At 40.5% G+C, this 13,013-nt stretch overlaps 1 protein-coding gene across 1 annotated transcript in view; it reads right to left on the bottom strand.

Annotated features, from left to right (window-relative positions):
* LOC140228437 (netrin receptor UNC5B-like) overlaps window positions 1-9,317 on the bottom strand; it is a 167,522-nt gene extending 158,205 nt beyond the window's left edge. Inside the window, exon 1 of the mRNA XM_072308655.1 lies at window positions 9,182-9,317. Within this exon, the coding sequence (XP_072164756.1) occupies window positions 9,182-9,275 (94 nt within the window). The 5' untranslated portion in view covers window positions 9,276-9,317. The remainder of the gene's footprint in view (window positions 1-9,181) is intronic.
* Window positions 9,318-13,013: the final 3,696 nt, after the last annotated feature.

The following is a 13,013-nucleotide window of genomic DNA, read 5'->3' as shown; positions in this document are numbered from 1 at the left end:
AAATAATTCATTTAAGGGTTAGGATGAAAGCGATCTCTGGTACCCACTCATCCCTTAACCCCCTCCCCCATTCCTTGTCTAGAGATGAACACTGCCAGTATACATCCACAAGGACAGGGACTCTTGTATGGTGGTCAATGCATAAAAAGGACCAGATCAGTATGACTAATTTCATTATACCAAAGGGAGCTGGCATTGAGGATGGTGTGAAATAGTCTCTGCTCCATGAAAACAGATTTGATTAAGGGCAAAAAGAAAGGAAAAGGAAAAAGGCAGCACATGTGGATAGTTGGATGTGAAAACGTGGAGGGTTGACAGAAGGGGAAACGATGAGCCCGACTTCCACCTCCCTGGTCCCACAGAGTCAGCTGACTTTCATTACATCAGAAGGAATTTACTGATACGATACAATAAAATACAAAAATACAAACAAATAAATCTGTCCAGCAGAGAAACACACAAACATAACTGTAAGCCTACAAAAAAATATTTGTCCCTATCCGTATTTAGATGATGTTGATAAAACACAACTTAAGACAGTGACCATTATTCAGTCACAGAAATGATTCACTCATTGGTTGTCTTCAACCCAAATTCGTTTCTCATTTATTACCTGATGTGCCAGAACTCAAGATAGCATTATGCCAATTAAATAACATGAGTGAAAGCATCATTCATCTGTGGTGAAGAGGGACTTTTATAATCAACAATAATGATAGTCCAAAATAATATGATTTTTCTTGATGATGGCTACAATATTGAAGTTGACTGTTGACTGCAAAAATGATCTGAAGTCGGAAGAGCGAGTGGTATCATGAATACATTATAGTTATACCAGAGAGAGGTTCACTGTGGTAAGAAAGATGTCAGCAGCCATCTAACAAAACCCAAATCATCATCAAAAATGCTAACTTAGTGGTTTCACTTCAGTTTTCTCCCATGAACCTTTTTTTTTCTGTCTTTTTTCCTGCTTCATCTTTTCCATCTTCTTCCTCGTCTCCTCCTGGCATCCCCGCATCAATCACGGCTCAGAGCGGTATGGTTGCCACGGGGGACAAGAGGTTTATCTGGCTAGATTTACGAGGTGGACCTCCCGACAAAACTTTCCCCCCATTATCGCATTATGACCAAATCTTTCTGTAGTTCCGCCTCCCATCCCTTCGCAGACAAAAAGGATTGTTTGATGTGTGGGGGAGGGGAACGGTCCGCTGATTTTGCACGGGTCTCGGTCTCACCTACAAGTCACCCAGCGCTAAGTCAATGATGTCTTGTGGTCCTGCCTAATGTGGTTTGCTTATCCCCCTTTCTGTGGAGAACAGGGATGCGGGCGTGGGGAGAAAATGATGCTGGATTTGATTCGGCATCCTTTGACCTCAAAGTGTACAGAGGGAAATTGACAGGTTGATAGGGGAGGGGAGAACACATGTACAATTTCAAATGTACATTTTCAACCCTTCGCAGACTTCGACGACTTCTCTCGACACAATACCACTTGTATCAATTTACCACATGGGAAGGGGGATATGTTCACAATGACAACCATACAGTTTGGCTTTTAAAAAAGGGAAATCTTCTATAAAATAGCTTGTTATTCATAGAGGAAAGGGAGAAGTGTCATGTAAAAATTATGTTTTTATACAATAAAGGTCAGCCTTTCATTTCCATTCCCACCATGCCAAGAAACTGGCATTATGCCGCACCTCTCAAGGGAAGTCAAATGGAACTACTCTGCATAAATATTATTTCAGGCTAATATCAACATCAGATCTCTTGATGGACTGCAATAAACATAATTGTGCAAATGTATGATAGTTTTGCCCTGCCAGGATCATGATCTTTCACTCCCTGTAGTCTTTTCCTTCCTTCTTTTCTCTCTCCCGCTGTTCCTCCTATTCCTTTCTTCCTTGCATTCTCTTCTCTCATTTCTATCTTTCTTCTTCCCACTGTTAATTCATCTCTCTCCACTCTCCTTGTATTTCTTCTATATCTGCCAACGTAATGATGTTCTACAGTGTTCCAATTAAAAAAAAAAAACCACATATCACTTCTCTTTTATCAACATATGAATAGCCTGACTACTTTTCAGAGTGTCTTTTTCAAAGAAGGATGTTAATTGGTAGCTTACCTACACTGGCTTCCAACACATCTACACAGTAGCCATGCTCAGTGAAGGTGTTTTAGGTTGCGTTTAACAACCCCCCATGTTTGAAATGCATTTTAGTACCCACAATCAAAAGCCGTTTGCGAATGCTTTTCCGACTACGTTTCTCAAGTTGTTGCATTCATCAACCAGAGGAACGGAGATGTGTAGTTGGCAGTGGTTGGTGTGGGCAGGTCCAAGCTACAAATGTATTTTAAAACAACTTTGGGTTTATCAATGCTACAGAAAGGTGCTTCTGGCTAAAATGCGTTTGAAATCACACTTTTTGGGGGGATATTTCAAAACCATGTTCCTAACCCCACAATCAAAACAGTTTTGCATTGATCAACTGCCAAAAACTCTCTGAAAGTTGTTTGGAAACCTTAATTGTGCATCAGAAGTGAGTTGACAAGTGCAGCTCAAGATCACCCTGTATTCTAACAACTTGCAGAGTTACAGAGCATTCAATCTTCTCCAATGAGTAACACTTGGTACAAAGGACATATCCTGCCTTCAATAAAACAAGAGCAACTGAAGGCTGATTTGAAAGTAATCATAACAAAAATGATACAGAAAATGGAATTGGTTAACATGAACTGCAGTTACTTTTAATTCACAGCAGTAAACATTTCATAAAATTTCTGTCCAAGACAACCAAGAGGCATATCTCTATAATAGCCCAGTAGAGGCCTTTATCTCAGTTTGAAGCCCTTAGCTACTGTTCATCGCATCAATGGCTGTCTACCACAGCATTAATATCCACAAGAATTGTGACATATAAATATTGAAGTCTGGCTCATTCGCCATGCCTAGCGACAAGCAATGTCAATTTTGGAGAGATTTACGGCTTTCCCTACACCCCTGGCACCCACTGTTTTTCGACAACTGACAGCTTCTGTCAAACAATCAATTTTTTACAGATTTTAATGAGCTTGTGCTCTTCCTCGTCCTCTGCTACCATTTCAGCAATGTGCATTCATCACTCGGCACAGAGAGTTCGACACTTCAAAAGCGACATTCATTTACACTATATCAGCGAGGACGGTGTTGCTTCAGAGCCTTTCGGAATTGGGAGCCCAGAAATGATCTCTTTCGACAGCAATTCAAGTTTATTGATCAATTTGCGATGACAAAAGTATGAAAATCTCCATGGGGTGAGTGGAAATTGTGTGCGCGTCAGCAAAACAGATTTATTCCTGAGACAGTTTACACTGCACAACACATCTCTTTCATGAGCTTTAGCTTCTGAGACTTTTCTTCCCTTTTGAGACTAAGCGAAAGAATGAAAGAAAGAAAAAAATCACAGCATCCGACAATAACTATTGACAAAGGAGGAAAAGTAGACCAATTGAGTTTCATATCGATCATATCTTGGTTTCTTGTAGCAAGCTCAATGTATTTGGTGATCCATCAAAGCTAGTAGAACAGAAGCGATGACGTGCCTGTGAGCTACGCTGTGCCGGTTTCGTGAATTCCATTTTATTCAAATTGTTAGGAGGACCCACCGGTGCGTTTCCTTCTTAGCCTCTGACCCCTGTTTGGACCCTGGTGAATCATGTCTTATTTACACACATTTGGCCTGAAGGACGTTAAAAAGATGCTCCAAACAATAACACCTCTCCCTCAATATGGAATTAATGTTCATAAAGAATAACTCTGGCAGTTTCCACTTTTTAAAAACTCTGTTCCAATTTTACATTGTGATTAATCTAGACTATAAAAACCCCATTAAGCCAGACATCAGTCTACAGAATTTAAGAGGAGTTAAGTTTGGGTCTGAAGAAAAAAAAAGTGAAGGCATAATTAATGCTACAATGAATTATTTCAAATGATCAGTTTTAATGGCATCATTGTGTAATGGCATCATTGGGCAAAGTTGCACCTGTAAAGGTGCTACAATTGTGTCACATGTAAAGGTTCAAATTTGAACCTATTTTTCTCAGAGTGTTACTGTACACTATTAAAAAAAAAAAGATCAGAGGAAATAGTTACTCAACTGAATGCACATCCCTGTAAGCATGAATGAAACTAAGTGGGTCAACCAAGAAGATGCCTTCCATATCCCTCTAATACACATTTTGTAAATTTGTTTATAAGAACAAAGGCCATGACCTTCATAACCAGAAAGCCTGCCTGACCTAGCAACAGAGTGAAGATATAAATTTTATTCCCAGTATTGAAGTGCATTACTTAGGGAGAGATGAATTATCAAAAACTGTTAAATATTCATGAATTTGATTACATAATTAAGATGGCCTATTTACATGCTGAATGGATGTTTCCAGGACAGCTCTGCAGTAGCTATGTCAGTGTATCATATCACTTTGCATGTTTCCTGCACATATTGAACACACAGAAATCCTTGACAAGTGAAGGCTAAGGGCATATCATTGAGATTGGGCCCCAGAAAGGCAGGGATCTAGAAATATTTGCAAGCCTGGCTATATTATTTTTTCCTTCTTTGAAGCTGGAAGCCGGCCTGACAAACCTGAACCTGGGCCGAATTAATATACCTGTCTTCAGCTTCCTCCTCTTCCCATGGTCCAAGTGAGGGGGTTCCCATGGGAACACAGGAGGGCTCAAGCCGTAATCCGTGATGATGGCAGCATCTATCATGTTAGCTTTGGGGGGAAATCATTGCTCCTGGAATGTCTATGCGGAAATGCCTGACCAAACTTCTGAAAGATGTCTGTACCCTCCTGTGATGTCATTGGTGGCTCGCCGCAGCTCTCGTGTGTTTGATTTCAAAGCATGAAAGTTGCGTCGCGTTTGGTAGAAGCACACACTGTAATCGACCAGGGTGGACCAACTTTCATTTTCACAGCCTCACAGCAAGGCCTGAATTCCTTTCCGAATGCATTTAAGACAAAAACAGGGCATGTTTGAAACTGCCAGAATTCAAACCTTTAGGTGGTAAAGCACAAATAATATTATTTTACAACAGGGATATTTTCATTTTGTCCTCCATCACAACAAATAAATGTCTTTTACAAAAAGTTTGCATATAATACCTGCTGCAACACATCTTCATTTCTATTATGACATCTACATCCTCAAGATGGGGTTTGGAAAAATATACCAAAGATGAAGTAATTTGAAATTCTATTTTAACTGAGAGTGAAAAGATATCTGTTGCCATAAATGGCAGAAGCATCAGCTCATTTGGTGGCAAAATTTTGCTGTGCACAGCATAATACTTAAAACTCTTGACTTTTTGTGATGCATGCCACTACCAGAAAAGAAAAGAGGTGAAGAAAAGCTAGCACTGAAGACAACCTCAAAGTTTCACGCATCATGCATCTCATGTTACTGAGAGGAGGTCTTCTGCTCAACTTATTGAGTTGACCTCTGACCCCAAAGATATGAGATGCATCAAATCGTAGAAGACAAACGAGAGCTGAACATTTCTCCCAGTATGGCATTCATGCACTGAAGACCAGGGGCACAGCAGTGACGACCTCATGACCTTACAACTTTTCACCTCGTTTTTCACTTTGACCTCTGTCGTAAACTGCTGCCCTCATATGATAGAGGCTTTCCATTTCATGCGACTAATTCAATGGTATAGCATAAGCAACATGCTAACATCTGTGATTTCAATGCATGAACAGTCAATGAAAGGAGAAAAAAAAGAAGAAAGGTTGGTGCCCGACCAGAGGGTTGCTCCTAAGAGGTCAGTGACCTCATTAATTCCAAACTCGGTCAAGAGGGACCTCATTTAATCACCATTATCATGCAATGGATAAAAAAGTTGATAACACAAGAGCGACATGAGCGACAGATGTCACCAACACAAAACTTTTCTTATTTGCTAATATCAGGCAGAGACAAGGAATGGATTACCATCTTATTTTCTAGAACTTTTTCCTCTATTTTGGCAAGGGGTACACAATGAAGGGTATTGAAATGGCAGAGAAGGAAGTGCCACTTTTGAAGTTCATCCCACAATATATATTTCTATATTATCATCATGGATTATAAAGTCAATGGCCTCTGAAAGGATACCAAGTGGTAATACTTGACATACAAATGGTATAAAACCCTTCAAAACCTCTGTGTCTGCAGGCATTGAGGACTGACAGTATAGCGACAAAGAACAAGATTTGTACCAACAATATCTCATTGAATAATTGAGACTACACAGGGCTGCCCTAGAGCTTGGGTCCAACGAGGGTAGAAATTTATTATTTTTCATTTACAAGGCCCTTTTTCTCCGGCTCACTTTGAGTCACATCCATTGTCGGCAGCCTCGCAATTTGGCCGAGAGCGAGAACAAGGGACTCAAAAGAAATGTTCTCATTTTCAAAGGCGTGCATGTTTTACAATTGGCTTATATCTCACCAAGTTTGAATGGCAGAACAGGGTGACACAGCGTGAAAGGCGCACAATGAAGTCGGAGCAGAATCTCAGAGTGGATTGGGGCAAGAAAATCATCGCGAGGTTATAGTGTACCTACATAAAGAGTTTTATGACCAATTTCCAGGGATATTTTCTGCCTCAATGGAACTTTTCATCCATGCAGCAAGAGGAGGGCACAAAGGCAGGGAGTCAGTGCTACTTCTGTTTACCATATGGGCAACAGTAATGAGAAGTTTCTTAACCGTCTACCACCTAAAGGTTTCTTGCAACGTCAGCTGACGGAAGGAGTAAATTGCAAACCTTCTTGTGCTCTCCCCTTGAGAAGTAATCATTGCTTTGTCATTACAATTCAAACTTATTCGATACAGGATATGCTCTTGATTTAATTACCTTCATGTTGCGATGCAGAAATTTTATCCCTTCTTTTACTTTGCATGAGCGATTGCAACCACTATCATAGACAGAAAGATCCGTCTGTCCGGAGGAGTCTTTTACTTTTATGACGTTATCGCTCTCCTCCGTATATTAAAGGAGGGGATCCATGAAGCCAGACGCAGTCTCCGCGGAACATTTCCCCGACGACCAGATACAGACCGATCTTTTGGTCAACCACAATTATTGCTCCATGAACATATGAAGACATGAGAATATTCCCCAACTCTTTTCTTCCTGTCTAATTTTGAAAGACTACATTCACATGTCTGTTTCTTTTATTTCATTCTCTATCAACTTGATCATGAAATACAGTTCAGCACTTTAACTGATACCATTTTTGGCTTCACCCATTGGGCGACTAGTCTTCAATGGGTCAATGCCCTGCCAGGTATTTGAAGAGATATTCATAAGTCACATTAGAGTGCTTTCATTTGGATCAAGTGACAATGTAATACACAAATTCTATAGGTCTTCTTTTTGCTCCACACTGCATTGCAATTGTAAGTTTCATTTATATAAGACCATATGATAAAAACATGCAGAGTTGCTTGACAGAAAAAATGAAAAATGACTACATTGCTGTACATGGTCAACTGTCAAGACCTATGAGAAGAACGTCATAGTGGTGCTACAGCTTTAAGTAGAGAAGTGTTGAAGTCTTCAAGGTCAGGGTCTGAAGTTCGAAATACATTAGTGTCCCCTCAAACAGCAACTGACATCAAAATGTACCCTACACCAATACCCCCCCCCCCAAAAAAAAAATAAAAATAAAAAAATAGAGGGAGAAAAACAGGAACAGAAATCTTAAGCACAGTTCAACGGCTCCCTAGGGAGGACCAATTGGTTTGACAAAGGACTACCAGCTTCATACTAGCCCCAGGCAAACCTCATCCTCTCAAATTAACCTTGACTTGTCACAGCAACTTGTGTCCCTCAGGCATCTTATGACTCTGGGCTCTTCTCAATTCTGGTCCTCACCATGCATGCAATTAGTCCAAATTTGACCCTGGAAGGCTGTAAATGAGCACCCCAGGCTTACTGTAAATTCGCCTCTGGGTTTATCTCATCATGGCTAGTGGGGTCATGCACCCCGGAGCATGGCCAATGCACACACACTACATTTGTTTACTCATTAATACCAATCCACTATAGATCCTTTCTGTTTACATTTGCAGGAATTCAACAACACCAACCCAAACAGCACATTGCAAGCAATCTTGCCACAGCACACACATGGCCACATACACTTATTTTTTAGAGCATGAATAATGACTTTGGCATCTGTCTGGTTGTGGAGACATTAAAAAAATGTAAACAAACTAAATTTGGAATGTCTGCCATAGAAAAATTTGTGAAGTTGCTGCCATGTGAGGAATAGTCTGTGACTGGATCTCACTAGTCACTCATCATGCTCATATAAAATGTTGTACAACTTTGTACACATGGGTGACCAATGTTGGAAGACACTGAATGTCAGTTGACAGAAACCTTTTCCATTTCATCCCTTGCTAAAACTTGTCTATAAACAATCTGCTCTTTTGAGAGGTGGATAAAAACAAACTTTAATTCTAAGGCATAGGAAAGTTTCAAAGTCACACATACAGTTTGATAGTCTAGTCTGATACTTGTCTTATATTTTGTGAGGAGGATTAACAAAAATACCTCTAAGCACAATCTGAGAGACTGTCAAAAAGGAAACAAAAAACTCAATTTGTGAGCATTTTACTCCATGATGCTTATGTTATTAGAGAGAATATACTAAAAGCTGATCCTATGGGACAGCTTCCAAACACACACAAACACTCAAACACACAGGTATATGCCATATGAATGTTCTGAGCTAACAATGATTTATACAATTAAGCTACCCTGGTGATGAAATGGTTTCTCACAACTTTCCCACAAGAAGCTTTCTCACCAAACAAGAATTGGCAGAGAATGATATTAATGCCATATATTCTTACATCTATATTCCTCTACTTTCTTTACTTTAGTTTCCCCATGATGCATTTGTGTTTACAAGAAAAAGTCTCACTGAGAAAGATGTAGAAAGATTTCCTCAAATTAATTTACTGACATCTAAGAAGGCCTAAGGGTGACCTAAACAATAGTCGCTATGTGTGCGAGCTTGCATTGAGAAACCATACTCACAATCAGGCTTATAATATACCAGTTTACTTTCTTTATCTGAGCCATGGGCATTTGCGCCATCCCTCTTTAGGACTTTTCACCGACTTCATCGCTTACCTTGTGCGAAAACGGGCCAGGACGCAGGTGCGTAAAACAGGAGCAGAGCAACGGTAACCCATGGTATCCACAGCCGGATGCTTCCCCGCATCATCTTGGTAGCCTTTCCGATTGTGGTACTCCCAAGTTATCCTACGGCGTGTGGTTCCCACCAGAACAACAATCTCGATGACTTTCAGCAACGATTCGATCCTAAGCCACTCGTGTCTCCATGAAGATTGCCTGCAGCGAGTAAAAATAACCCTTTGTAAAACGGGCTGAACTGTGCAAGAATTAGGTTAAAACCCCACAGGGTAACGCCGCCAAAACACGACAGACACAGGGAGGGGGTGAGGTGAACAATCTCGCCAAACGTGCCCCAAGCTTTGGCTAAGCCAACCAATGCGGTCGCAGCAACGCTTCCACCGAATCAATCACAAGCACACTGCATAAAGTCATACAGAATATCAAATACATCATAAATGAGCAGAACAATTAACCCGAAGCATAGTGCTAACGAATTTTCCAAGTAAGAGAAAAAATACCAAGGTATGAGTACCTTTCAGACAAGGATAAAAAAGTGGTATCCCGCTAGGCGCTATATGAGCACACACCAATCGTGACACCAACTCCTTGTAATGAATGACACAAAGTTGTCTGCGATCAGATATCGGTGCTCTGCGCAGTCTCTGTTCTCAAGAGAGAAAACTTGCTCGCATCGCATCCTTCTCCCAGTCAACATCGCGCGTGCAATCGCATCCTCACACACAACCCCACGCACACACACGGGAGAGACATACACACAACCTTACGAAGGCAACGACACACAGCAGCGCACACATCAAAACAGTGGAGCAGAGCCTGGTAGCACGTGCTTGCTGGAGGCGGTGGTGATAACACTAGCCCAAGGATGTGTTACCACGGGCTGTGTATAGGGAACAGCGGGGAGCGGGTCCCTCCCACTTCAGCTTCATCAGTGTTCGGCCAGGTGGAAAAAAAAACAACATTAAGGTATACAAGCGTTTCGAGTGTAGGTAGCATGGCGAGATGAGGGGCGTGTCTTCACCTCAAATTACAACAATGAGTATTGTTTATCAAAATTGTTTTATGACGTATACACATCCGATCTACGGGCTATTTCTGAACATTGTTTGTGATTTCATACATGATTGTACCTGCCTTGTTTCGGGGTCCACACAAAACGTAACGGAAGAAGACAAGTTTATATTAAAAGTGTGCAGGATATGTTCCATTACTAAGGTATAGTTTTCCGACCAATCAGTATTTACATGATCGACGGACGAATGACCACTTATTTTCTCCACGCACATGTTATCTTCAAAACACTTCCTCATTTTACTCGATGTATTTTATGAACAGAATTATCGATCAACTCTCTACTATTTTGATTCACAATCCTGCTGAACTGACAACCAAGATCAAGAACACAGATAACGTATTCTTCTTGGAAATACCTGCTCTACAGCAATGCAAGGCAAAGACCTAATGCTCAATATAAAAATTCTAACATTCACAACAACACAAAATAAAAATGCATTGATTCAGTGTGTGATATATTCTGCCAAATTATCTACATGATATCGTACATACAAAATATGTTTAAGGAGCGTTACTGTATGTGTGTGTACATTGAAATGCATAATTCAAACTACTGACTGTTAGGTATCGTTGATTTATGCTCAGATTCCCACTTATTAAGATTTTGAACAAGGCCAAGAAGGCCAAAAGCTTAGCGTGCGGTATAAAGCAACGTTATTGTATGTACTACTGCCAGCCCATCTCATTCACACAAATATGCTGTATGACATCCAACCGTCGAGTAAAGAGATTATGAAACACCGTACACCTATAACTTTATATAGTGTAGTTGCTTATACTAGATATAAGATAGTAGTAGTAGGTGCATATTACTCTGATACATTCAATTCACTCTTTTCACTCGTAGACATTATTACGAGGAAGCTCAAAGGATTGAGCACAATAGCAGAACGACATCGCGACATAACGCAAGTCCAAACAAAAATCAAGTTTGTAGTGAAAGAGCAGACCATTTATCATAGTGTGTAAACAAACTTGGGCAGAAAATAGGGAAGAGGTATATGGAAGGGGAAAGAAATGGCTACAGGACGTAGGGGGGGGGGGGGGGGGAAGAAAATAGCAAGGAGGTACACTCGTGCCTGCCTGCGAGAGGATTGAGGTGATATGGAAAGCGCGAACCCTCTGCCAATCTTCGCCTCTAGAGGGGGTGTGATCCCCACACTTAGTAGGCAAACGTCCTCGCGTATATCCAACAGCGTAAAGATGAACTTCAAAGACGATAAAATGATGTTCAGTGAAAGGAATAAGGGGGCAAGGGAGACTGAAAACCAGCTAAAGAAGAAGACCAACTATAAAAGGAATGATAATCTAGCAACGTAGAAATAGACTGTAGGGCTGAGGCAAAGAACTAGCCACATATCCCTTGAACTCCCTCCCCTCCCCCTCACAGCATTGCATTTGGCAGCATGCACAACAAGGGAGATTAACATCAGCGCAATTATTATCTCGATATTTTGTAAATTATTCATGCCTAATCAAGGGAAATGCACTCTGTACGCCGGTCGTCCATCCGTGATACTCTGCAGAATGGACTCGTGAGATTGGACCACTGCACTGCCCGCATGAACATTATCATTGAAACTCAACTGGATTATACGATGAGCGGGAAGATACAATTAGCATTGTTACAGAATGGAATCAATAATGATAGAATTTTGAGGCCCCTCGGAGTGTACAAGAAGCGGACACTCGCATCCGCAACATGCTCATCAATATTGCAGTGCCATATGACTATGGGATGGAATTTAGATACAGTTGACAGCAATAAAAGATAATGGAATGAAGTCTATTGATGATAATTACGTGACATCATTATTATCGGTGAAAGTATGAAAAAGTCAGAAGTTCCATCGCTTTAATGACTTTTTAGACATGATTATTTCAATTTTAATTTCAATTCTAATTTATCTTCATATTTCTCAATGAAAAATATATGAAACTGAAATGATGCACAATATCCCGCTAGGATGCACAATAAATTATTGTAAACATAATGGTGGTCGATCTATGAAAGTTTGAATCTATGCATAAAATAATGATAAAGATATATGATCGAGCCTGCTTAAAAGCAAGCTTGTTAAGCGTAGGTCCTATTATGAACTGAGTGTAAAAAATATCGAGATAAACAGCACAGATACAACAACATGTCTCAGTAGATTCATTAAAAGACAAATGGAGAAACTTGGATATACCTTCCTCAATAGTGATGTTCATATAGGTATCGAAATGATGACATTATACAGTTCAATATATAAAATCCTATGATTGTTGTGAAATCTCTGAATACTAATGGAGCAAGGAAGGAATAATGACCACGAATGAAAAGAAAGAGGCCACAAAATAATCTGTAATATGGTCTTTTCATGAAAAGAGATGGAAGTAACCCATAGGGGTAAGGCCGGGAAGATTGAAAGTAAAGAGATATGGAAAAGAACGAAAAACAACAAAACGATATGTTCTTTCGGTTCGTCAATTACAGCTTTCGTGCAAATGATTACTCGGTCTTAAAACCTTATCCTTCAAATATATACCTACTCAAACGTCACATGTTATCGAAATTGATCAAACAAAGCGTGATCTACCATTTCGCAACCGCGAAGTTCAAAGGAGTCGTTCGACGCTGTGTCCTGCGCTTCATTATCGTCGCCGAGCGGGAGAACGTGTTTTCCATCTGATACGAACCGACGACAAAAAAACCCAATTCCGCGCGGCACGCGTGGTGAACGGCGCGCGA

The sequence above is a fragment of the Diadema setosum genome, chromosome 5 (genome assembly GCF_964275005.1).
Source record: "Diadema setosum chromosome 5, eeDiaSeto1, whole genome shotgun sequence".
NCBI lineage: Eukaryota > Metazoa > Echinodermata > Echinoidea > Diadematoida > Diadematidae > Diadema > Diadema setosum.
Note: the sequence above shows the minus strand (reverse complement) of the source record. Positions and strands in the feature narration are given on the sequence as shown.